Source organism: Paralichthys olivaceus, chromosome 11 (assembly GCF_024713975.1).
Source record: "Paralichthys olivaceus isolate ysfri-2021 chromosome 11, ASM2471397v2, whole genome shotgun sequence".
NCBI classification, from domain to species: Eukaryota; Metazoa; Chordata; class Actinopteri; order Pleuronectiformes; family Paralichthyidae; genus Paralichthys; species Paralichthys olivaceus.
This window is the reverse complement of record NC_091103.1, coordinates 7376434-7399620: the sequence shown is the minus strand read 5'-3', so window position 1 is coordinate 7399620 and position 23187 is coordinate 7376434. Positions and strand designations below refer to the sequence as shown.

Genomic DNA, 23187 nt, shown 5'->3' with positions numbered 1-23187 from the left:
CATACGTTCTACTGAGAGGCATTTAACATGGCCCCCGGGGAAACACACACACACACACACACACACACACACACACACACGTTCTGTTACAGCTTACTATATTTCTCACTTACTATTTAGTCCTTATTATCACATTTTTACTTAACAGTGTATGAATATCTTGTGTTATTTTGTCTTTCTCTTAATGAGATGAAGATCAAGCATTAAGTGTAAATTTAAAACCAAACGCTGAGCCTGTAGTTTGAGTTCATCTGATTTCTGACGTCTCCCGTGAGACCGGCTCAGACTGTGTGTAGTTCTGTTTCTGTGTGTGGGTCCGGTTTCAGTTCAAGGTTCCTGTAAATGCTGCTCGTTGTAATGTATTATTCAAACATCATTTAGCATTTTATGTTTGTATTAAAAAGTAAGAGGTATATTGATTTCATCTTTTTCACTTTCCATTCATATAACGTGCTCAACACTCTCACTAAAACACAGTTTCAAAAACTTTAAATTCTGCAACTATTAAATGAATCTGCTGCAAAAACAGATGCATTACATTACATTACATTACACTCCAGTGAGCATCACACACATCATTTAACCAGACACATGACACTGCAGGTGTTTAATGCAGTTCTTACTGAACTGTGTTAAACTGTAGGAAGAGACCGCTCTGGTTGTTTTTGTAACCACCAACAACTAAAAGACAAAATGTGGCACTGTTGCTGTTTTTACTGATCACTGAGGTTCTGTCAGTCTCATGACACAAACTTTGACAGTCAGGTAAAATAAATCCAACCAGTCTTCGTGTTCGCACCTCACTGTGCCCACACATTCACAGACACTGTTCATTTCTATAACTGAGCAGGTGTCAGTCGTACAAATTATATAAGCTCAGTATCTCCATTTCTGATAAAGTGTTATTCATCTAAAATGTGCAGTGAAGCGAACAGCAGAGTTCAGGTGATCAAACATGAAACTTTCCTCATCTACACGGTCCTGAGAGGAGGTTCAAACTAATGATGAGGAGCTTCTGAATAACAAGCACATCTAAGCACTGCAGGTGTGACTGTCAATCACAGGAGCAGTCACTGTGACTGGCAGCTGACACACACAAACAAACAGTCATGATGAGGAATATTTGAGAAAAGATCACACCGAATATGAAATTAGTTTTTTCACAGAATCTGATCAGTCGATAGTGATCAATTCATCTAAGAGTGTATGAGCTGACTTGGAAGCTGCCGTCTGTTCTCACTGAGAAATACTGTGTTCATGCTCTGCACTGTGAGGGAAGTGGAACTAATGAGCTGGTCACATGTTCTTTACCTTTGTCTTTACGTCAATCACTACGATTGTTGTCAGATGAGAAGTGACTGCAGATAAAGGACAAAAGAGGAAGAGAAGTGGAGGAGAGTCTGTCATATCTGTGGAGATCAGTGTAATTAAATCAGTTTTCATTCTTCATGAACCAGGCGCCTCATTTATAAAACATTGCATAGGATTTATACTAAAAGTGTATGTGCGCACAAAGTCTGAAAATGGCGTACACTAAAAAAGATTCCAATGGATTAACTGTGTGCACACACACCTGAAGGACATATTCCCTTTGTAAATAAAACTCCAACTGGGAACGCATGCATGTGTATCATGGCATCGAGCAATGAGAAGATAAAAGCAACTTTATGACCGACATCAAGGAGCTTGTTAGTGAACTGGAGGTGAAGAAAGAAAGTTTAGTCACGGCAGAGATCATCATCAATAAAGAAAATATCTCACACACACACTTTATATAGAATGAGCAGCTGTAATCGTGATGCGGGTGAAGTTTTATGGAAGATATGATTAAAAACTATTAATCACTTGTTTCTGCAACAATCCTTTTCATCAAATTTGACTGAAATTCACTTTTAAGTATCTTTTTTAAATGCAGGTTCTCAGGGAACAGTTTTGCTCCGCGGGCACAAATAACGCTGATGGTTTTAATGCTAATGATGAAGTGGATCAATAATTTGGCTTCAAATAAACTCCTCACGTCTGCATCGCCACTTTCGCATTTCCAAAATTTTCCTATGCATAAATTAAGGTTTCTCCTGTAAGCAACGGTTTGAAATGAGGTCCCTTATCTTACCATTAAGGAATTTCATAATCCCATCATCATTGAAAATGGTGGTCAGAGGTCACTGTGACCTCATATGAGTCTGGAATAATGTAGACTCAAACTGGGCCCATTTATCTGCAGGGCAGTAATTATAGTCTGTGAGAATGTGTTTCTTTTTTTCATCATCCTTGTTTAATTCCTCCTCAAAGCTTTGGCCCTGCTGCTAATTGTTTGCAGTTTGTATTAAGCCAAAAAATGAAAAGCTCACCAGGAGCTTTCAGTCCTACAAAAAGAAAAAAGTTATTTCCGTTTTTTTCCTCTTGCTCAGACTTTCTCAGCTCATGATTGAAACTTGTTTATCTGCTGCTCTCCAGGGAGCTGGTCCCCTCCATGTACAGGTGTCATTTGTTTGTGACCAGCAACAGGCTCCGTCCTAATGACTTTAACAACTTCCACAGTTAATGAGAAACTTAAGAGACAATCAATGAGCGGGCGCAGAGAAAGAGAGAAAAACACAGAGAGACAGTAACAAAAGAGTCAACCTCAGCTGTTGTCTGCATGAAGGTAAAAGCACAAAGCTTCCTTCTTATTTTCTGATTTGTTTTTAGAAAGTGCCACAGGACGTTTCTGTTATAAATCCTTGTCTCTAGCACGGATCATTTACATTTCAATATGTTTACAAAGCTGTGAAGACAAACAGTCTGAGGCTGGGTGTCATGTATCAGTGTTATCTATATCCATAAAAGTCACAATTAAAGAAGTTGCTGTTTGGATTCATGAGCTGCTTAGTTCTGACAGTATTATTATTGTTATCAGTAGTAGTAGTAGTAGTATATTTTATTATTATTATTATTATTAGTAGTAGTTGTAGTATTCCTGCTGCACTTGGTAACTTTCCTTGTCAGTGTAACAGCTGCAGGATTTTTCTGACTGCAAACACATGTAGATCCTGTCCCTGCAGCAAATATCAGGGATTACTTCTGCATGCTCTTATTTACATATTATCATATGATAATCCACTTTCTACACACACACACACACACACACATTAGACCTGCACAGAGTAACAAGGAGACACAAAGTAGTTTCAATGAATAGAAGCGCTGAAGGCTGAAACAATTATTCAGCAATTAATGCTGTCAATATCCATCATAAGGACCTGCGCTGTATCTCATATTTCATATTTCTTGGTCAGATATTTCATTCAGATAAAAACTACTATATTTTTAGTTGAAACTCAGAGCAGAGAAAATCTGTCTTTTATGCGGAAGGTGTCAGAGTTGAGGGTAGTGTCTGAGGGGCAGCTGAAAAAATTTGACATGTTTGACATGAGTTAACTCCAGAGTTTTATTTGTGTTACAGGATATAGAGGGAAAAAAAAGATTTGGCCCTTCTGCATATTCAGTAGAATTATTTTTCTCACACACATACATATTTGATTTGCTTTCCATCGTCTCCGTCCGTTCCACAGATAACGAACTGTGTGAATGTGTCAATTCAGGCAGTTTGAAGAATTTGTAGGAAAATCTGAAGAAAATGCAATGAGATGGTGAAGTGTGACAGTGACAGCTTCCTCTGATTATGGGAAATGTATTTGCAAATATAATGAGAAGTAAAAACCCGAGTGCAGAATGAGAGATGGATGACATTTTACTGTCCGTAAATGTTGTTGTTACCAAATATCAAATCTATATCTCTGCAGTTTTTCCTTCCTCTGTCTTTTATTGAAAAAATAATGAGGACTGTTTTCTCTCTGCTGTGGAACAGATTGAGGCTCCAGGAGATATAATAACTGTTTATCAAAGCGCTGTGTGCTGCTGTAAATATTGTCTTCAAACTTTTCTAAACATTGGTTTAATAAGAACCTCACAGCAAAGTGAAAACAACTTTGACCTTGAAGCGTTTGAACTGTTGACAGCAGGAGAGCAGCAGCCTTCAGCCTCTTTTCATGTGTTTGATGATTCTACAAACTGACAATCACGGTCTGAATCGGACCTGTCATACATCTGATACACACTGCGGCTAATACTACTACTGATACTATTGTTACTAATGGTATTTACAACGATGCTGATAGCAGATACACAGGGCTGAAGGGGAACAAATAATTCACAGCAGGACTTTGACTTCATCCTTTCCCCCCTCACACAAACCATCAGACAGATTCCAGACGATACATGTGACCACCATGGTCATCTGGAGGAGAGTTACACAAACAAAATGAAAAATAAATTAATATAAAAACAGATGCTGAGTAAAACATTTAAGTCATTATTCATCCATTGTAGTAATTGCATGTTATTACTGGAGGACGGAGGCTATGTGTGTTGTAATAAGTAAATATATATATATATATATTTTATCTCTCCCTCTCTCTCTCTGCTTTCCAGTTACAACTCTCACTTTTCTGATTTCACATCAATAATGGATGATGATTATTGTTGTTGATTACCATTATCCAAGTCAGACTCAGTGTTTTCAGCAGTGTGGATCCACACATACGCCTGCGAGCCGCAGCAGTTCAGTGATGCAGTTGTCTGTCAACTCATCCCTGCTTGTTATATCCTGACTGGTCGTGTCGACTTCTCGCAGCTCAGGTCAAAACAGCCCTCAGGACACCAGGAAAAGCCCCAGTGCTCCTGAGGGGTCGTTGTCCTCCACTGCAGACACTTATGTAGTGATTCTCTGTTTAAGAAATATCATGGTCTCTCTCTCTCTCTCTCTCCTCCAAGCTAAAGTAATGCTCTCTCTCTAATGAGGGTCTGTCTCCAGGTCTCTAATGGTTCATGAGTCTCATATTGAAGAGTCATCCTCCTCCAGATTGACCTCTGACCTTGAGATAAACTAGTGTTGGACTCAAAGCGACTTGAAGTCCTCCAGGCGCTCGCTCTTATTTCTCCTGAACAGTGCAGCGTCACTTTATATCCTCTGAGCTCCTCAGGCTGCTGAGCTGCAAGACTCTTCATGCGTACTGCCGCACACAGCTCCACTGTGGCTGTGATTTCTAAATAAATCAGTTTGACCATTGATTTAAACACAGTTCTGCAGCGCTGAGGAGAGGAGGAGAATCAATGGGCCAGTGTTCAGGTGAACTGCAGCCTCACCTCTTTGTCTCCATGTTGTCTGTGTAGAGACACTTTTCAGGATGAGTGTTAGTTTTCAAGTCTGCATGGATTCTGTGACGTTATATGATGACCATGACGTTGGTGTGGAGCAGTGCTGCTCACAGTGATTTTAAGTTTGATAGGTTCATATGTTTTCTTGATTTTCTTCACTGTTTGGAAACAATCTGTTAGTTTCCCACTGCCACAGTTATAAAGCCACACAACAACAGACACACTGCCAGAGGTGATTCAGCTGGCTGCTATAAAGATTCTCACCACTGAGGCCAGGGGCTGTCATTAACCAGGTACAGGGAGCAGCTTGTAGCAGCAGGAGAGGCCATGATGGGAACAATGAGGGAGGAAAGAGCCATAATCTGTCCCAGAGGTGAGAGACTGGAACAGGTAGTGATGGAGGCTCGATGGGTCGTGATGACTTTCTATTCTTCAGCTTTCCTCTAGCAAGAGGGTTATGTTTGTTGGTTTGTTTGTCTGTTTGATTGTAGGAAAGATAACTTAAAAACTATGAGACAGATTACCACAAACCTTGGTGGAAGGCTGCGTCAGGGAGGAACCCATTTCATTTTGGTGCAGATCAGGAAATAATGGTACGTTTAGGGGAATTATATCATTTATTGCAAGTTGCTTGAGCTTTAATTCAAGTGGACTGGCCTTGGCTGTGTATTTTGCTCTCTCTCATGCTAAAATGTAAATATTAAATGAAATGTGGTTTCTGATGTCGTATATTGGGGTTTGCGATGATGTGAAGATGATGAAGGAATCTCCGATGACACCGTCTTAATTGTATGAAATGTTTATTACAAAAAAGTTCAGCATCAATACAAGCAATGCAATCTGCCTATGGAGAGATCCGAAGTCAATGTGAATCTCTCCTGCCTGGAGAGAGATTCGGAGCCAATGTGAATCTCTTCTAAGGGGGCAACTTCAACTCCTCGTTTATATAGGAGGGTTGTTTTTGTTAACTTAAAGAAAACACATCTGGTTTCCATCCAGCTCTTCTCATTTGTCCGGTGACAGGAAGAGAAGGCACTAGCTCAAATTTAGTGTACCCCTTAGAACTGTGACCTAATGCCCTAACATACGTTCAGGCTTTCTCCAAATTCCTCAGGACCTGTGGACCTCGAACCCAAAGATAAATTTCTTTTATGGGGAGGACTACACATGACACTGACTTGTATGCTGTGCTCAATATTAGATGTCAAATGACTCAGCTATGATTTCAATTTGATCAGTCGTTTAAATTGACCGATGGGCTGCTGATGTATTGTCCTATAGGCTTATGTGTTGTGTGAATGAGAGCTCATCTCTCACTATTCTGCTGTAACCACAGTGCTATTCTGAGCTTTTGACAGCAGCTTCATATAAACAGGTAATTTAATTAAATGAACAACTAGAGAGACGTGTAAGTGAAAATGAATTCGTTTTATAGTAAGAAATCTCAAATGGCTCAGATTGTGCCAGAATAGCCATTTGGAAATTAGACCTAACAACAATCTCTGCACACTCAATTGTGTTTTCTAAAAAGGTTTTGGACTATGATTTCATAGAGGATATACACTCTAAAATTGCACATTTCTGTTAGACAGAAACACAATCTTTTATTTATACACTACACCTCTGCAGAGATCTCAAAGATTTGGCCTTTATATGGATGGAAAGTTATTCATTTAGACCTTGTAGTTGCAGAGATAATCATTTTTTAAGCATATCCTTTTTGAGCATGGGCCTATAGACAATAAAAGGTTAAACACACATGCAGACATTTGTGGATAAAACTTCAGATAACACTTAAGACGCATATGAGCACATGAATAAACACTGTGGTGTAGCGGCACATTATCTCTGGATCACAACATCAAGCCCTTTTATACAGAAGTGCACGTCCCTCGGTGAGAACAGCCGTTTCCTCTTCAGCGTTTCAGCCTGTGATTATGACAAACACAAGGATTCAGCGGCTCCACTCTGAATCATTTCATTCTGCATTTCTGTTTGGAAAAAAAACATCGAGAGAAAAAGAAAGAGGGAATGAGCAGCAGACACAGTGTATTTGGCTGCTGGAAACTGGGCGTAGGAATAAAGTGTGATGCACTTAGATTACAGCCTCTCCAATCATCACCATGGCGACAGCTTTGAGGGGAAACGTGCGTGAGGAGATTGCTGAGGATTTAATCTGGTTCAACAGTTTCCTAATGTGATTATTATCATTATTCAATCCACTTTGATTTTATGAAAGAATAAAGAATCTTAATATAGATTAAATACCAGATCACATCACAGCGTGAGATGTCTCCCATTATCGGCAGGAACATATTGAACAACAGAAAAAACCACAGCACCTCTACACACTGCAGCAAACTTTCAGCTGTGACAAATCTCACTGGTTTCTGAACACTGCACACATCCTGAAACCTTTTCTTTTCATTTAGTCGAGATCATTTTCTTTAAAGCTCCGACAAGATACTTTTCATTTTTGTTGAGTTTTGCACATCTGTGCTAAAAAGCGTGTTTCCACTGTCGCTGTTGTAACAACCTCAGTCCGGACAGAGATAATAAAACATGAAACAAACACTGCTTTCATTAATATGTGTCTCTCTGCAAATGAAAACTGAGAGAGCGAATCCAAGACAAGGGAGGGTTCAAAGATCAACATGACATCTTCTAATAATATAAAATTGATTTAACATAACCATTGAGTTGCTGCATTTCGCTGGTGTGATGTTAATGCTGGTGGTCTTCGGGGTACGTAGAATCTCCCGGAGATGAAATAAGTATTGAAACTGGAACCCTTTTACAGCCCGACTGCCGTAAATCTTTGCTCTGACCTTGCAGGTAATCCGACCGGATCTCAGACAATGACAGTAGTTTATAGAAACAGCCAGTTTTCTCCATGATTGTCTCATTTGATGTTTTAGTTCATAAAGGGGCAGCAATATTAACTTTCACTCAGATGAGAGGCGTGTGTTGAATTTTTTGTCCAAAAAGACAAAACCAACCACAGCCTCATTATTTTTCACTCAAGAGTTGGAAACAATGGAGACATTTTCTTTTTCAGACTCTCGTCAGGTTGACCACAGTGTTAGACTCAGAAACTGTGTTCTCTCTCCAGACTTCTGGAAGCAGCTCAATCCACCGTTCTTATCGCCCAGAGCAGGAAAGAGAAAAAGAGGTGAAAGAATGAAGGAACAAAACAAGAAACAGTAACAGTGTAAATTGATTTTACCGTGTCTGTGTTTAACAAAAGCTTCTACAGAGGTAATTCACTACATGTAACAATATTGAGATGAAATGTGGTTTATACCGAATAAAAGAAAACACAGAGATGAAAAGATGGGAACAGCGAGAAAGATCACAAGTTTAAAGTGACAGAGGAGAAACATCAAACCAAACAAAACAGCAAGAAAAGAAAGCAGGACGTTGAGAGACAGGGTCTAAACATTTTAATAATGCAGGTCAGGACAAGAACAATCAAACAGTTTGATACTTGTCACATGTATAGATAAATATCAAAACTGTACATACTGTAAATGTAGATAAAATGAACACCTAACTTACAGTAAATGTACATAAGTATTAATCAGGCATATACTATAAGTATAGATAACTATTAACACTGTAAATACTGTAAATGTAGATTAATGCGTGTAGTCAGTGTTAATAGGAAAATGTGTCCAACATTCAAGGTGTCATCACACATAATGGAATTTAAATGAAGGACGAGACACTCAAGGACAAATCAAAAGGAGAAAATGGAATTAAAGTGAATAGAAATTACTGATAAAGTGTCTTCGGTTGTTTGAACCTTCAGTGACACGACAGTGACTGTGACTCTGCTCAATATGCAACATTACAAATGTCCCACAGTCATCTCGTGTCCTCATTGTTTTTCTGTAATGAAAGTATTTTCTCTTCTGGTGTCAGTGTTTCATTAAGCACAGTCTGTTTCATGCATACTCTTTATTCAGCCTCGGTATTATCTCTCTAATGCCGCCACCCCAGGGCTCTGTAGGATTACATGTATTTAAAGCTGCTCAATGATCATTTATGTTTCACTTCCACCAGGGAGGGTGAGGCCTCCGCACTTCACCACATATCCAGTGTACTCGCAGCACTTTCACATATGGTGGCGTAGCAGTGGTGGTTTGTACGGGAGAGAAGGGGAGGGCTGGGAGTGTGTGATCAGAACAACAGAGGGTTATAATCCTTCCAAGCACCGAGGAGAATCTCAGATCTGAAAATATAAAATCATCACCAGTTGGTTGAGTGCAGTAAAACAGCTCCTCTGCTGGTCTTATTGAAGATCTTTTATTTACAACCTGTGGAGGTTTATCGACAGCACAGGAGCTGTGAAGAGATCTTTTCCTTTCTGTCACCTCAGAGAGAGAGAGACTGTGTGGTTGTTAGTCCAACGCTAAACACTAGAAGGGGAACTTAACTGGTATGTGTATTTGACTATATGTGCAGGGGAATTGAACCTACAACCATCTGAAGTCAGGGTCCTCTTGACCAAACTCGTGATGAACCGGAAGATAAACTTTAGTCCAGTGACACACATCGGTTGTTCACTGGTCCATCATGTTACTAAACGTTTTGCACAGACGTAAGTGCAACAATCTGTTGTCAGTATTTGAGTTTGTTTTCTGCAAACTTATAGATACAGACAAAACAGAGCAGTACCACAGGAGGTCATAGGGGGCAGTGTAGCCGATGATTCGAGTGTGATGATGAGGAAGAAATTTCAATAATGGCAGAACAATTTAAAGAGACTTTTTAAGCTGTTTACAACTCGTACATTTTAGCGTCTTTCCCAGGGGGCACATTACATCAACCTCCTCTACTGTCGCCTTGTTGGTAGTTCAAAAACCCTTGACTCTGCACTGCCCTCTAGTGGGAGCATCTCTTAACCACTATGCCGACATAAAGAATCAATGGAAGCATAAAGACAGCGTTTGAAAAGGACACATCTGTTTTTGTCTGTAAAAGCAGCATAAATGGGCATTTACAGCAGTTCAGGTGTCTTCAGCAGCTTCTATAAGACGTATTGACTTGAGGGATTAGCTTCTTGTGTATAAAGCACTAAATGCTCTCGCACCACAACAACCCGCGGAGCCGCTCAGTGCTTATGAGCCCAGCAGGTCTCTCAGGTCGTCTCACACAGGCCTGTTTCCAGGATTAAAGTGAGGCGTGGGGAAACCTCTTCTTTCAGGTCTCATGATCCGGTCTCTTGCCAGCCACCCTCAGACCTGCTCCAGTGTTTACCTCTGCTAATAGAAGATTGAAAAATGCTGCTTTTCTCCTCTGCTCTTGAGCAGCTTCTTCTCTCATATTTTCTCCTTGTGTTGTTTGACAAAAGGCTGAGTCAGGGCTTGATTTTCACTAATAGGCTCAGTTTAATCCTCTTTTTGTTGTCCGCTGTTTTAAACCACACTGAGTTGGCCTGTGTATAAATCGTGAGACAGTAATGGGGAGGCGTTCCTTGGCTGGCTCGCATGTGCAGCTTGTCATCCTCCTCTTCACTCTCTCCATCATGTGAGGATGAGACCACAGTGTTGTGCATCATCATCCTCATCATCCTCATCCTCATCATCATCATCATCATCATCACCACTGGAGTTCTTCATGGAGATGTTATTTCCAGCTCCCTGCTGTGAGCTCCGCAGTGCTGCTGGACACCTGCTGTGCTTTTTTGAATGCAGCTCCCTCCCTGTTGTGGGATTCGTTCACAGTCTTGTTTGTTTTCTAATTAGCAGTGTGCGTCCAATTAATGAAGATAAGGCCGCGCAGTTTAAGTCTCATGTTCTTCTCAATAATTATACAAAATGCTCCTAGTCTTAAAGCTTATTAGAGCAGATTGCAGAAAATATTTAATACAGTTTGGTTTCAAAATTAGGCTCATGTGGCTTCATATTCAGGAAAAAAGCTACAGATAATTCTGCTCTTTCTACTTAATCTGCATCATATCTCACCGTTTATATGTGTTCATATGAATAAGAATTGATGCACATCCACGTTCACACTTTCTTAGTTGTGTCAAAAGGATGGATCTCTGTGTGGTGTTCAGGTTATTCAGTTATACACACATTTAATGGATCAAAGAGGAAATCAAGTGCTAAGTTATCCGTCATTTACCATCAATTCTTCAACCTCTACGTGTTCTTTAACATTTTTATAAAACTTCTACTTCCTGTTGTAGTCTAAATATAACTTCAAGTCAATAATAAAGATTTTTGTTGCCCACTGTGAACTTGACGTGTTCTTGGTCGGTCGTCGCCTCACCTGGTCAGGACGGCCCTTCTCCAAAGGGAATTACCCACAGTTCATAGTGGTGTGACATCAGTCAATAGACCAAAATGTCCCATGTCCAACATTGACATCACAAGAGAAAAAAATATTTTCATGCAAGTATAAATATGCAGCTCTGAGCATAAATATTAGCCAGGATTTGTGCAGTTACACGTTCTATTCATTTTTAAGTTTTGCTTAATGCAAAATTTCCAAAGAAATGATCTTGAGTTTGCCCTGACACGAAACAGCTTATATTAAGAGATCAAGTACTTGGTCCCTCGAGCACCTTGGCCCTAAAGATATTAACAGAAAAACTTAACTTAAGAGAAAAACTTGCTAATCTGGTGCAACGTGCTGCCTCATTCCTGCTCACAGCGTTTCAACGGGCGAGCATGACGAGGCTCAGTCAGCCATGTTAGTGAAGCAGCAGGAGCTGGTCCACTTCATGGACTGCAGTGATTCACAGTGTTATTCATCACAACTGAACTTCTCCTGCTCTCATCTCATCATGTTTGCTGTGTTAAAATCGTGGAAGAGTTTAGTATCTAAAGTGATACGCTTCATACCGCACTGTGACAGAGACACTGGAAATATCAGGGAAGATAAACTGTGAACTTTAGTGCAGTCTACTGCTGTTTGATGAATATCAGTGTTTTCACTGATGTGACTGAAGCACACATGGCAGACGACTGTGGGGAAATGGTCCCTGTAAATGTTCCAGGTAAGTTCAGACGTCTGCAGAAAGAAAGAGACTCGACATATTTGTTTCATGTACAAACATCATGTAGAATCCTAATGTGAGGACACAGAAGCTAATATCACCAGGTTTTCTTTATAAAACTCTGATGTGTGTGTTTGGAAACTGGCCTGTGAACATTTAAAGAAGAAAGCAGTCATGGAAAATGTTTTCACTGATGTGTAATTGGCTTTTACCAAGATTATGCAAAAACTAATGCATCAATATTCTTCAGACTTGTTGGAAATGTGGGGTCTTCATCTTTCATGTTTTTTGTTAATGTCTCAAGAAATAACACAGAAATCTTTATGAAATAAAAAATCAAGAATGTGTAGAGTGCTAATACTTTTGAACAGGTGCAATTTGGTTTGCATCAGATGTATCTAATAATCACATTTTTTTTGCGTTCTCTCAGTGCTCTTCTTTTTTGTTTGTATTTTGCAGGTTGTTAGTTTTCCCTGTTTTCTCTCACAGCAGATCCCTGCAGTATCTACTGGACGCTCATATTTTATAGACACCCTCAGGCTGAAACACTGGAGCAGGAGGAACTGCAGGAGTTACACGTGTTTGTTCAGAGCCAGTGGCAACATCACACAAGAGGAGTTGATCTGCCTGTGTGTGTGTGTGTGTGTGTGTGTGTGTGTGTGTGTGTGTGTGCGTGTGTGTGTGAATCACCTAAAAGAGTTCAAGTTAGTTTCCTCTGCTGTCTGCTCCTTATCTTTTTATTCTCAATAATAATGAAGCAGCAGTTGTGTTCATCTCCACTCAGCGGTCGTGCTGAGCTGTTGAATATTTGTGCGACGAGTAGCTTCCAGCTGTGGTGGCTGTCAGCAGGACAGATGTGCTGGTGTGGAGGGTGAACTGGGTCTGTTCCATAATGACACCGTGCACTGCTGGGCGCTCAGTGAGGCTACAAGGCTGGAGGACTTGAGAGCGCACACACACACACACACACACACAGAGGAAGAATCACTGGGTGAATGTCACTGTTTAGTGACTTGGTTCTAAAGTCAGCTGTTGTTATTGATCATGTTCAGACTGTAGCTCGGCTCCTGTCGGGTGTTTGTCACTGGAAACAGCTGGACCGGTCGGTGCAGGAAAATCACAGGTGACACTTACAACACTGACAGCAGCCATCTTTAATCTTCTCTTTAACATTCTCACGGTTACTAAAGAGACCAAGTACAATCCCTTGCATCAGCTGCTGCAGCAACCATTTTATATTTCTTGCAAACGTGGATTTGGACACGACCTGAACGCATTTGCCCCATGTGCTTTAAACCATGTGCTGAGATCGTTAAAATTAATCACCTAGATGTTCATTCTTTCTCCAGCTTTGCTGCTCAGAGCCGATTCTCCACAAATCTAATCAAAGCTGTAACAGTGAAGCAGCTGCACCCATGGTGGTTTATAGAGTCAGCTTGACACCACATGTAAAACCTGTTCTCAGCTCAGTCCGATGGAAAGAGAAATCAAATCCTGAAAAATACCTTTCAGGATGATGACAAGATGAGTTTGTTAATTATATGATTAATCATATCAATATATTATGATGATTATTGATAAAATGAAAAGCTGTGATTTAGGAGTAAACTGTGAGACTTGTGATATTTCACCTTAGACATGTTTATGTGTTACAACAGGAGGGTCACATGTGCGTCCATGTGTGTCTTCATGTGTGTGTCCTTGTTTGTGTTCATGAGTTTGTTCACGTGTGTCCTCATGTGAACTCTCGGTGGTAGAGATGAGAAAGACTCCAGGGATAACTGAAGCTGATCGTATGTATAATTCCTCTCACAGATACTGTTTAGTATTAATGCTATTATTTCATTCTGTTCTGTTCTAAAGCTGATGTGGAGGCCATCCAAGGCAGCCATATTCCTGCACATGAAATCCTGTTTACATGACAGTTTGACACAGGCTTTGCTCTGTATTGGTTCAGCCACTGATCCTGTCAGCTCAGCTCACTGTGATCTGAATAATGCTGCAGCCACCACGAGCTCAATCAACCACACACTTCTGTTCCCTGTCAGGAGTAACACCCCTTCTTCTTCTTCTGTGTGGAGAGAGAACCTCTGGTAGTTTCACTTGAAACTCAAAAGGTGTTTAGTTTGTCCAGTCTGGGCTACTGTCAAAAACATGGCGGCCTTCATAGAGAGGACCTGTAAATATAAAGTATTTATATATAAAGGGCCTATTCTTGTGTGAAGAAAACAACAATTCATTTAGATGAAACACACTAGTGAAAACATCTGCCACTAGATCCATTTCACATAAATCTTACACACTGGAACTTTAAAGCCCAAAACACACACATACACACACACACAACAATCCCTGACTCATGTTTGACACTATAACATCTGTGACTGTACAAACGACAGCAGCTTCCGACATATTTCAACAATTGTTTCACTGAGACACAGTTGGATTTTTTCACTGTGATGTTCAGATGGAATACTTCATGGTTTAGGAAACTCTTTGTGTGTGTGTGTGTGTGTGTGTGTGTGTGTGTGTGTGTGTGTGTGTGTGTGTGTGTGTGTGTGTGTGTGTGTGTGTGTGCAGTCCTGTGTGTAGTCACTGTTATAATTATACATATGTTTTACATGTTTAAGTGTCTGACGTGATTCCTCTCACGTCTTCTCAGCAGTGTTTGTGACTGGTCTGATGTTTGACTTGTACAGAGGCTGAACTGGGCTTCATGTCTTTGTCAGTGAGCTGAAGAGGCTGATGATGTTCGACCGCTGGCTGCAGCTAGAAATCACTGTCCCGTGTCTCTGTGTTTTTCCGTCAGCTCGTAATAAAACATTTTTACAAACAATAAAAAGAAAACAAGTGGAAGAAGCTTCATCACTCGGTGTTGACGCTCACCCTCATCTGCTGTACACTTCACTCTCTTCATCATGTCTAGAGCAGGGATCGTTCTTCACCTGCCTGTTTGTTTGGCCTGTGGTCATTCTGGTCGCAGCTTTTATTCTGAAGCTGGTAAAGTGACCTGCAGTGATCACACCGTGGAAGGTAAATACAATCTGCTGGACTCAGTCCACAGAGCCTGAAGCTGCACCACAGCTGCTGCACAAAGAGCTGTTCACCTGTTTATTCAAAGTTAAATGAAGCTCGACTCAGTACTAGAAAATCAGCTGTTGTTGTCGATCACGACAACGCTACTTTGTGTCCCAGCTGTCGCTGCTACAGCGCGCTGGTCACCTGTTTATTCAAAATACGTTCATATCGAACTTATCGTGGGTCCAAATGGAATTACATTCAACACTGTACTTCCTTCGGCCCTTAAGAATTTTACCTGCCCAGTGTGAAGCCGATGAAGCTGTTCTTGAGATATGCATTCCACAGACAGAGATTTCTGTTAAAAGCCGCAGCTTCAGTGAATCCATCTCTAACCTGCAGCTCTTTCATGAAGAGTCTGTGACAGGCGGCTGAGTGGAACCAAGCAGAGAGAAGTCATTCATTGTGAAGTCGCCTCCACACACAGTCCTCTCACACGTACAAATACATCACTGCCACTTTTAATGTCATACTGCTGCCCCTGATCTGAACTTTTGAGACTTTTTGGACATTTGATTGACTTGGAAGACTGGGATTTCTTCTAAGCTTGGATGTTTTTGCACAGGGCGCTGGTAGGAGATTTCCATTTGTCAACAACGCACCATTCTATGGTTGGAGAATTTTGACAAACTTGTTTCACAAAAAAATCCACAGAAGAAAAAGTCTGAGAGCAGATGTTTCAAACAATGCAGCAGAGTGAGGGGGAGGAAAACAGCTGAAGCCGGAGGAAATCTGTCCAAGCAACAAAATATGGGAGCAGAACATATTTTCAGCACAAGCAGAGCAAATCTAAACACTCACAGTGGAGTGCAGGGTTTTGCAAATTACAAAATCTGAACATAAAATCACAGAGTCCTGCTCTTAAGCTAAGTACCACACTTCTGAATAAAGACAGGAGAAAAACACCCACAAAGTTTCTGGTGATTTCCTCTGGTCGAGCTGAGTCACTGTTGGATTTTAAACTTTAAACTTCTACAATTTTCCCTCTCAGTGCTGAGTCACCTGTGACATCAGATTTGTAGAAAATGTGTTTTTATTTTCTGTCTTCCCACATTCTCCTCCAGTTCTTCCTCTCTGTCGTTCAGAGACACTTTTTATTTTCTGCGTGAAGTCTTCAGCTTCTCTCTCTGTGAAGCGTCAGGTGATATTCAACGTTTTTCCACCCACACCAGTTTTCTTTCTTTCTTTTGCAGTCGACTGGGACTGGAAGTGCAAACTGTTCCCAGCAGCGTGATTGGCTGGACTGAAGTAGATCAACTGCCTGTGTCTTTTCATCACTGAATCTCATTCCACCATAAAAAATAGTTTTTTTTAACAATTTAATGCAAAATTTCAAAATACAAAATTAAAGTTTCTGCTTTGTTAATTAGTAAAATTGCCAGAAAAATATAAATATACATTCCAATCATAAAAAAGAGCAAAACTATCATGAAGATGACAGAGAGATTTTTGTATTTTTACCTGAACAATTATTCACAAATAAAAACAATATCTAGTAAGTACTGAAAAAAGATATTTTTAATTAATATAATTTTATAAATATAAAATTACAATTAAACATTGCTTAAATATGGTATGAATGAGTTAATATAGATTCATAATTTTAAATTAACAGAGATCATGTGAAACAAATGTATAAAATGAAAATATTGATTCTTAGTTAACTAAAATAAGAGACTTACAATATTAGATTTTTGAGTCGATATTAAAGAGTAATTAAAACTTAAAGTGGAGAGAAAATATTGAATATGTTGACAGCACAGTGACATTCATTCTTTTCACACCGATGAATGAGCCTCTTGATTTTTATTGCTACTACATTTATTCCAAATTGTGGTTTCACCCCAGTGTCTGTTTTTTCTCATTCCTTGTTCTTGTTCTCGACGGTTGAACACTGACACCAACAGTCCCAATAAAAGTCCCATGATTCAGTTTGATCGTCTATCCTCTTCCTCTAAGTGTCTATGAGGAAATGCTGCAGCCGGTGACTGTCCACAGCAAAAGGAGCTGTTGTAATGGAGAGGAAGGGAAGAAGAAACAGACTCCTCTTAATCACTAGTTTTCTATTAAGTCTTAATTACAGTTCTTTATGCAGATGTAGACTCAGTCGTCTTCTCTCTGTCTGGATATTTCAGGAAGCTTCTGTTAAGAAATGAATAAAGGCCCAGCAACAGAGACCAACTTTTTTTTAACTGGATCTGAAGCAGATCCAGATGCTATGTTCTACAGCCACTGGTTCTCTGTCAGAGTGTTATTAAAACCAAGTCTTTAAGGAATCGTTCACAGCTTCTGCATGTCGTTGGAGAGCTGCAGCGTCGCAGCACAGAGCTGCGGAATAATAAGAGCAAAAGCAGTCATAAATCAAAGGCTCTCAGCAGAGTCCCAGGTAATCAGCTGGGGTCTGCTGTGATGGAAAGCTCTGGGATGGAGTCACTAGAAATAGACGGAGGAGCTCTTTATTCAGGACAGAGACCAACAGCAGAGGAAACTAGAGCTCCAAGAGTCATTAGCATTAGAGAAGAAGAGTGTGCAACTTTTACTGTAAATGATCCACTGCTGGAGGTCACCGCTCAGAGTGGAGAGAGAGAGCCGTGCACTGTGCTGTCACATTTACAAGTTAAATCAATACACACCATGATACTTGATGGATGAACTGTGGAGCAGGAAACTTTCCCTCTTTGATCTCTGACATCTTCCAGTGACAAGTCTTTGCTTCACGAGACAGTTTCTGAAAACAACTCAGACAGAAGATACAACAACATATGTGACAACTTTAACATTTAAGAGATAGTTCACCGATAAATGACAATTCACTCAGAATCTACCCACCACTGTGCCGATAGAGGGGTGGGTGAGTCCACAAACACTTGGAGTCTCAGGGGTAAACAGTGTTTATTGTCTAATTGGACTAATGTGCAAGTGCGAACATGTGAATGTATCGTGTCAATATGTTGAAGCTTCTGTCTGACAGGTAACAAGAGGCAGCTGGCAAACAGCATCTGTGTACAACTGCAACAGTGGTTAGATGTGATTATAGCTGCAGCTGAACAGTCTGTTTTGTGCTCAGGGGGTCTTCTAACTGCGTGAACTGACTGGAGACATCTTTTCTCAGGAGGTGTCAGTCTGTTTTGCACAGGACATGTTGAACTTGAGTAACTTTAATTGCTGAAAGGTTCTGTACAGATTCTCCATCATCATCTTTTCTTGACCCCATGATGTTTTCCACCAAGGTCAAGCAATAATGACGAGAAATAGTGTATGTGTGTGTGTGTGTGTGTGTGCGAGTGTATATTTCTGTATGTGTGTGAGTATTTGTGATTTTGTGTCTGTATGGTGTGTGTGTGTTGTATGTCAGTGTGTGCGTTGTATATGTGTGTGTGTGTTGTATGTGTGTTTTTCTCTGTGAGTGTGTGTGCATGTTTCTGTGCGTGAGTTGTACGTGTGTGTGTGTGTGTGTGTATGATAATAAACATAGATAAAGCTTTTGAACCAAGTGTTAGCGGGAGATAAATATATATCAGATAACTGCTGAAACACTTCATCAATTCAAAAAGATGACAACAAGTAATCATGATAAAAAGTTAAAGAAATTATTTTTTATTAAAAGTGTTGCTGATATTTGATGTGTTGTGTTGACGTGACTTTCTGAGCTGAGCTCCGTCTCCACTGATCTGAGCTCAGCTGCTGCTGCTCTGCCTCTGTCAGTGGTGCTGACTGCAGGACGATCAGCAGAGTCTCAGTTCAACACCTCCATCCATTCATCCATTCATCCTCACTGTTCTGTCACAAAAACAGCTTCTTTAATTCATCATACAGGATTCCCACTGTGTGACAAGAACAAATGAACAAGACGTTCACTGCAGAGGCCTCTGAATGTGACTTTTCACTGGATTTTAATGAGACAGGAACTGGAAGTCAGTGCCCCTTAACACTGCAATGAGCATCACATGGGCTGTGTCCAAAACCACTCACTAATCAATATATAGTGAACTGGCTGTTTAGTGCTGTCTCAACGTTAAGTGATTTTTTTTAAAACCCTACATCTCATTGGGCTCATTGTATCCCAAAGTGCATTGTGAAAAGGCCTGTTCAGCCGGTGGTCATTAACCGAGCAGTGCATGACATCACGAACTGAGCCCGCAGCATTGACAGAAAAAAAAATAGGAAAGTGATGAAATGAGAGAGGTCTCAGCCTTCTACTCCTTATTCTTAACAAAAATATCTGAATAATGTCTGAGAGCAGCGCATCACACTACAAACTGCAGCAAAATGTATTTCTACATTTAAATATAATGTATTGTACATTTTACCTACACATATTAACACTTGGTTTAAAATAAACATTCAAAATTTCATAAGGGATTTTTTTACGCCATTATACTGTCTAGGATAATGATGTCTTTATGCATTGTAGAGAAAATGTCGGGAGTAGTTTCTGAAAAGTTTTTTTTCTTTTTACCGATAAGCTCATACAGTCCTTTGAATAGAAGCCTCTATATAGTGAGTAGGCGTTAGTAAATGAGTGGATGATTTCAGACACAGCCATGGTCCATCAACATGATCCAAGAGCGTGTCCCTGGGAATAAATAAATGATCTTGTCTCACTTCTCTCTAATCATCCCATATTTCCATATTTGCTGTCACAGTCACACGTTCACCAACATCAGCTCAAGGTTTTTCACACTGACATCCAAAGGTTTGCTGGAGAACACAAACACTGTGGCAATGAATCATGAAACAAGAGTTTTAGAGGTCAAGAGCTGTGGATTCAGTGTCCAGCAGAAGACATGAGTGGTCTGCACTCTGGAAAATGACTCAGCGTTGTCTCTTTGATGTGAAAATGTCACAGAGAGGACGAGGGTTTACACTGCTGATCCCTCTGATTGCAGAAGTGTAATCGTGAACTGAGTGGATGGTTTTGTGTTAATGTTTTATTCTGACACTCGAAAGATCTGGTATCGTGTGTCCTGTACACACACACACACACAAGCACACATGCAGAGAGAGGGAGAGAGAGAGAGAGAGAGAGAGAGAGAGAGAGAGAGAGATGACACACCCGCACACACTCACAAAGAGAGAGAAAGTGGAAGCACACACACACACACACACACACACACACACACACACACACAGGCAGAGGACACACTCACTCACATACACATATACATGTGTCATGAATACTGTATGAAGGCCTAAAGGGTCTATGCAGAAATCCTTTTTCACTTCATCCACCTGAACAGCGACTTCTGCAGGACATGAAACAGACTTGACTCTCTCTCTCTGAGACTCAGCAGTGTTACTTCTCTGACTCTGACTGCAAACTGGATTCTCCATCAAAACATTGTTTTGATGGGATTCACTCTCACCTTTGCTTTGTCTCTCTTGCTGCTGGCACAGTCCCATGAAAACAGCTTTTTATTCTCTGCTGAGCCTAAAATACAAATGAGCAGTGTTGCAGGAGCAGGTGGAGAACGTAGACCGACTCCTCAGTCCACCTGTGCCGTGTGGTCTCGTGGGTGGAGGCTTCACAGATGGAAGCTAAAATGAAACTAAAGTGAGAACAAAGGAACAGAAATAATACAAATACCATAATAGAAAAAGCCAAGTTCAAGCAGCAGAGTGTCTTCTGTGTGAGGACAAAAAAACCCCAGCATGTAGTGAGGTGATGGAAACACCTGGTGGACCATCAGGCTCTTTTGTTCCTCTTGAACTTCTTTGTTCTTTCTCTCTTGTGTTGTTAATCGGGTTTAAATGAAATATAACAATAATATAGATTAATGTTGGCTGCTGTTTAATCACAGGTCTGTCACTGTGCATTCAATCATATAATAGCAGCTGCTCCAGTTTAGGTCAGGATTTCTTCACTAACTGGTTTTCTTCGATGAAACCGACTAGACCCACTTCACTTTGACCTCCGACATGTATACTGGTTCACCTCTGTACATATGGGACCAAGCAGCTGCTGTAGATACACGGGGAGGACTCTATACTCAGAGGACGTCACTTTTTACACTCTAACTATAGATGTCAGAAGTAAGTAAATCAAAAATGTAACTTTTCAAAAGATAAGAAGAACGATAGTGAGACAGAGAGACACACCTGAGGGTTAAGGACAGAGGATGTCGCACCTCGTTAAGCCCTATGAGACAAATACACTATTTGGCATAATGCATTCATCAGCCCATTACCCCAACCTTAACTGTCACAACTAAATCCTAACTCTAACCTAATCCTAACTAAATCCTAACTCTAACCTAATCCTAACTAAATCCTAACTCTAACCTAATCCTAACTTAATCCTTACCTTAACCGTCACAACTAAATCCTAACTCTAACCTAATCCTAACCCTAAAACCAAGTCTTAACCCTCAAACAGCTCATTGAAAAAGTGAGGACTGGTCAACATGTCCTCAGTCTGTAGGGTCTATGCTTAAAATGGTCCTCACAAAGATACAAGAACAGGAACACACTCTCTCTCGCGCTCTCAGTCTCTCTCTCTCACACACACACGGAGCAGATGCAGGTGTCGGTAGGGGGCGCTCATGTCCGTGTGAAAGCAGCTCCAGCAGCAGTAGAAGCAGTGACAGTCTCCAGCTCTTCACTTCACCAGCACCGTTCACTCTCTGGGATTTCTTCCTCCGCTCGGCTTCATCTGCGCCGCTGTCTCTTGTGGAAATTACCCGGTGCACACGGAGCTTGGTCGGGCAGAGTGCGGAGCTTTGGCCGCTGACTGAAGGACACCATGCTTTACTTCTGGATACACACCGTGTGGATCCCCGGCGTCGCGCTCCTCTTTGCGTTTCAAGGCAAGACATGGTTTCATTCTACTTCTTCTTCTTGTTCCACATGTCATGTCCCGGTGTTTCCCACCGCAGGGAAGAGTTGAGGGGAAGTGTCAGCTGCTGCGGAGCTTCACTGTGTCCGAGTTGTGAAGGTGCGTGAAGTGACGTGACTTCCTGAAGACACCAGACAGGACAGAGTGTGTGTGTGTGTGTGTGTGTGTGTGTGTGTGTGTGTGTGTGTGTGTGTGTGTGTGTGTAAAAGAGAGAGAGAGAGAGAGAGAGAAAGTGTGTGTGTGTGTGTGTGTGTGTGTGTAAAAGAGAGAGAGAGAGAGAGAGAGAGAGAAAGTGTGTGTGTGTGTGTGTGTGTGTGTGTGTGTGTAAGTAAAAGAGAGAGAGAAACTGTGTGTGTGTGTGTGTGTAAAAGAGAGAGAGAGAGAAAGTGTGTGTGTGTGTGTGTGTGTGTGTGTGTGTGAGTGAGTGTGAGAGTGAGTGAGTGAGTGAGTGAGGGACTGTGTGTTTGTGTGTGTGTGTGTGTGAGAGAGAGAGAAAGAGTGTGTGAGTGTGTTTGTGTGCGTGTGTGAGAGTGTGTGTGCGTGTGTGTGCGTGTGTGTGTGTGTGTGTGTGTGTGTGTGTGTGAGAGAGAGAGAGAGAAAGTGTGTGTGTGTGTGTGTGTGTGTGTGTGTGTGTGAGAGTGTATAAGTGTGTGTGTGAGTGAGAGTGTATAAGTGTGTGTGTGAGTGAGAGTGTATATATATATATATTAGTTTAGTTTTTATCTTAGTTTGAAATCAACTTAAGATGAAGCCTCTAGCGTCTCGAGCTTCTTTCCTGTTGCCTCAGCACGATCCTTATTAAGTATCTGAAAATGCTCATGTCTCTCTCTCCCTCCGCTGATATTCATTCTCAAATAATGACGTTCTTGAAATAAAATTAAGATCCAACAGAAGACTTGATTGTCTCACACACGAGGCGACATAATATCAAAAAATTGCCCCAGTGATCAAACTGAAGTTTAATGAAAACTCTGAGAATCCAGTGAAGATGATTTAGATTTTCAAATTAACTTGTCCTAACTCGTCAAACACATTTATTTCTCAGTTTTGGTTCAACTTGAAACAT

General features: G+C 40.8%; 1 protein-coding gene and 1 long non-coding RNA gene across 3 annotated transcripts in view; one reads left to right on the top strand and one right to left on the bottom strand.

Annotated features, from left to right (window-relative positions):
• Positions 1–23187, top strand: part of lsamp (limbic system associated membrane protein) — a 531736-nt gene that overhangs the window by 93510 nt on the left and 415039 nt on the right. The window contains exon 1 of one of the 2 annotated variants that reach the window (XM_069534419.1): positions 21887–22092. The exons of the other annotated variant lie outside the window; for it this stretch is intronic. Within the exon in view, the coding sequence (XP_069390520.1) occupies positions 22029–22092 (64 nt within the window). The 5' untranslated portion in view covers positions 21887–22028. Of the gene's footprint in view, positions 1–21886; positions 22093–23187 lie in introns of those variants that run through there. 2 annotated transcript variants of the gene reach the window in all.
• On the bottom strand, positions 18882–21926 carry LOC138412027 (uncharacterized). Its single transcript, XR_011244544.1, has 3 exons — positions 21789–21926; positions 20653–20824; positions 18882–19110 (listed from the first exon to the last, which is right to left on the bottom strand). It is a non-coding gene; the product is annotated as an uncharacterized lncRNA (long non-coding RNA).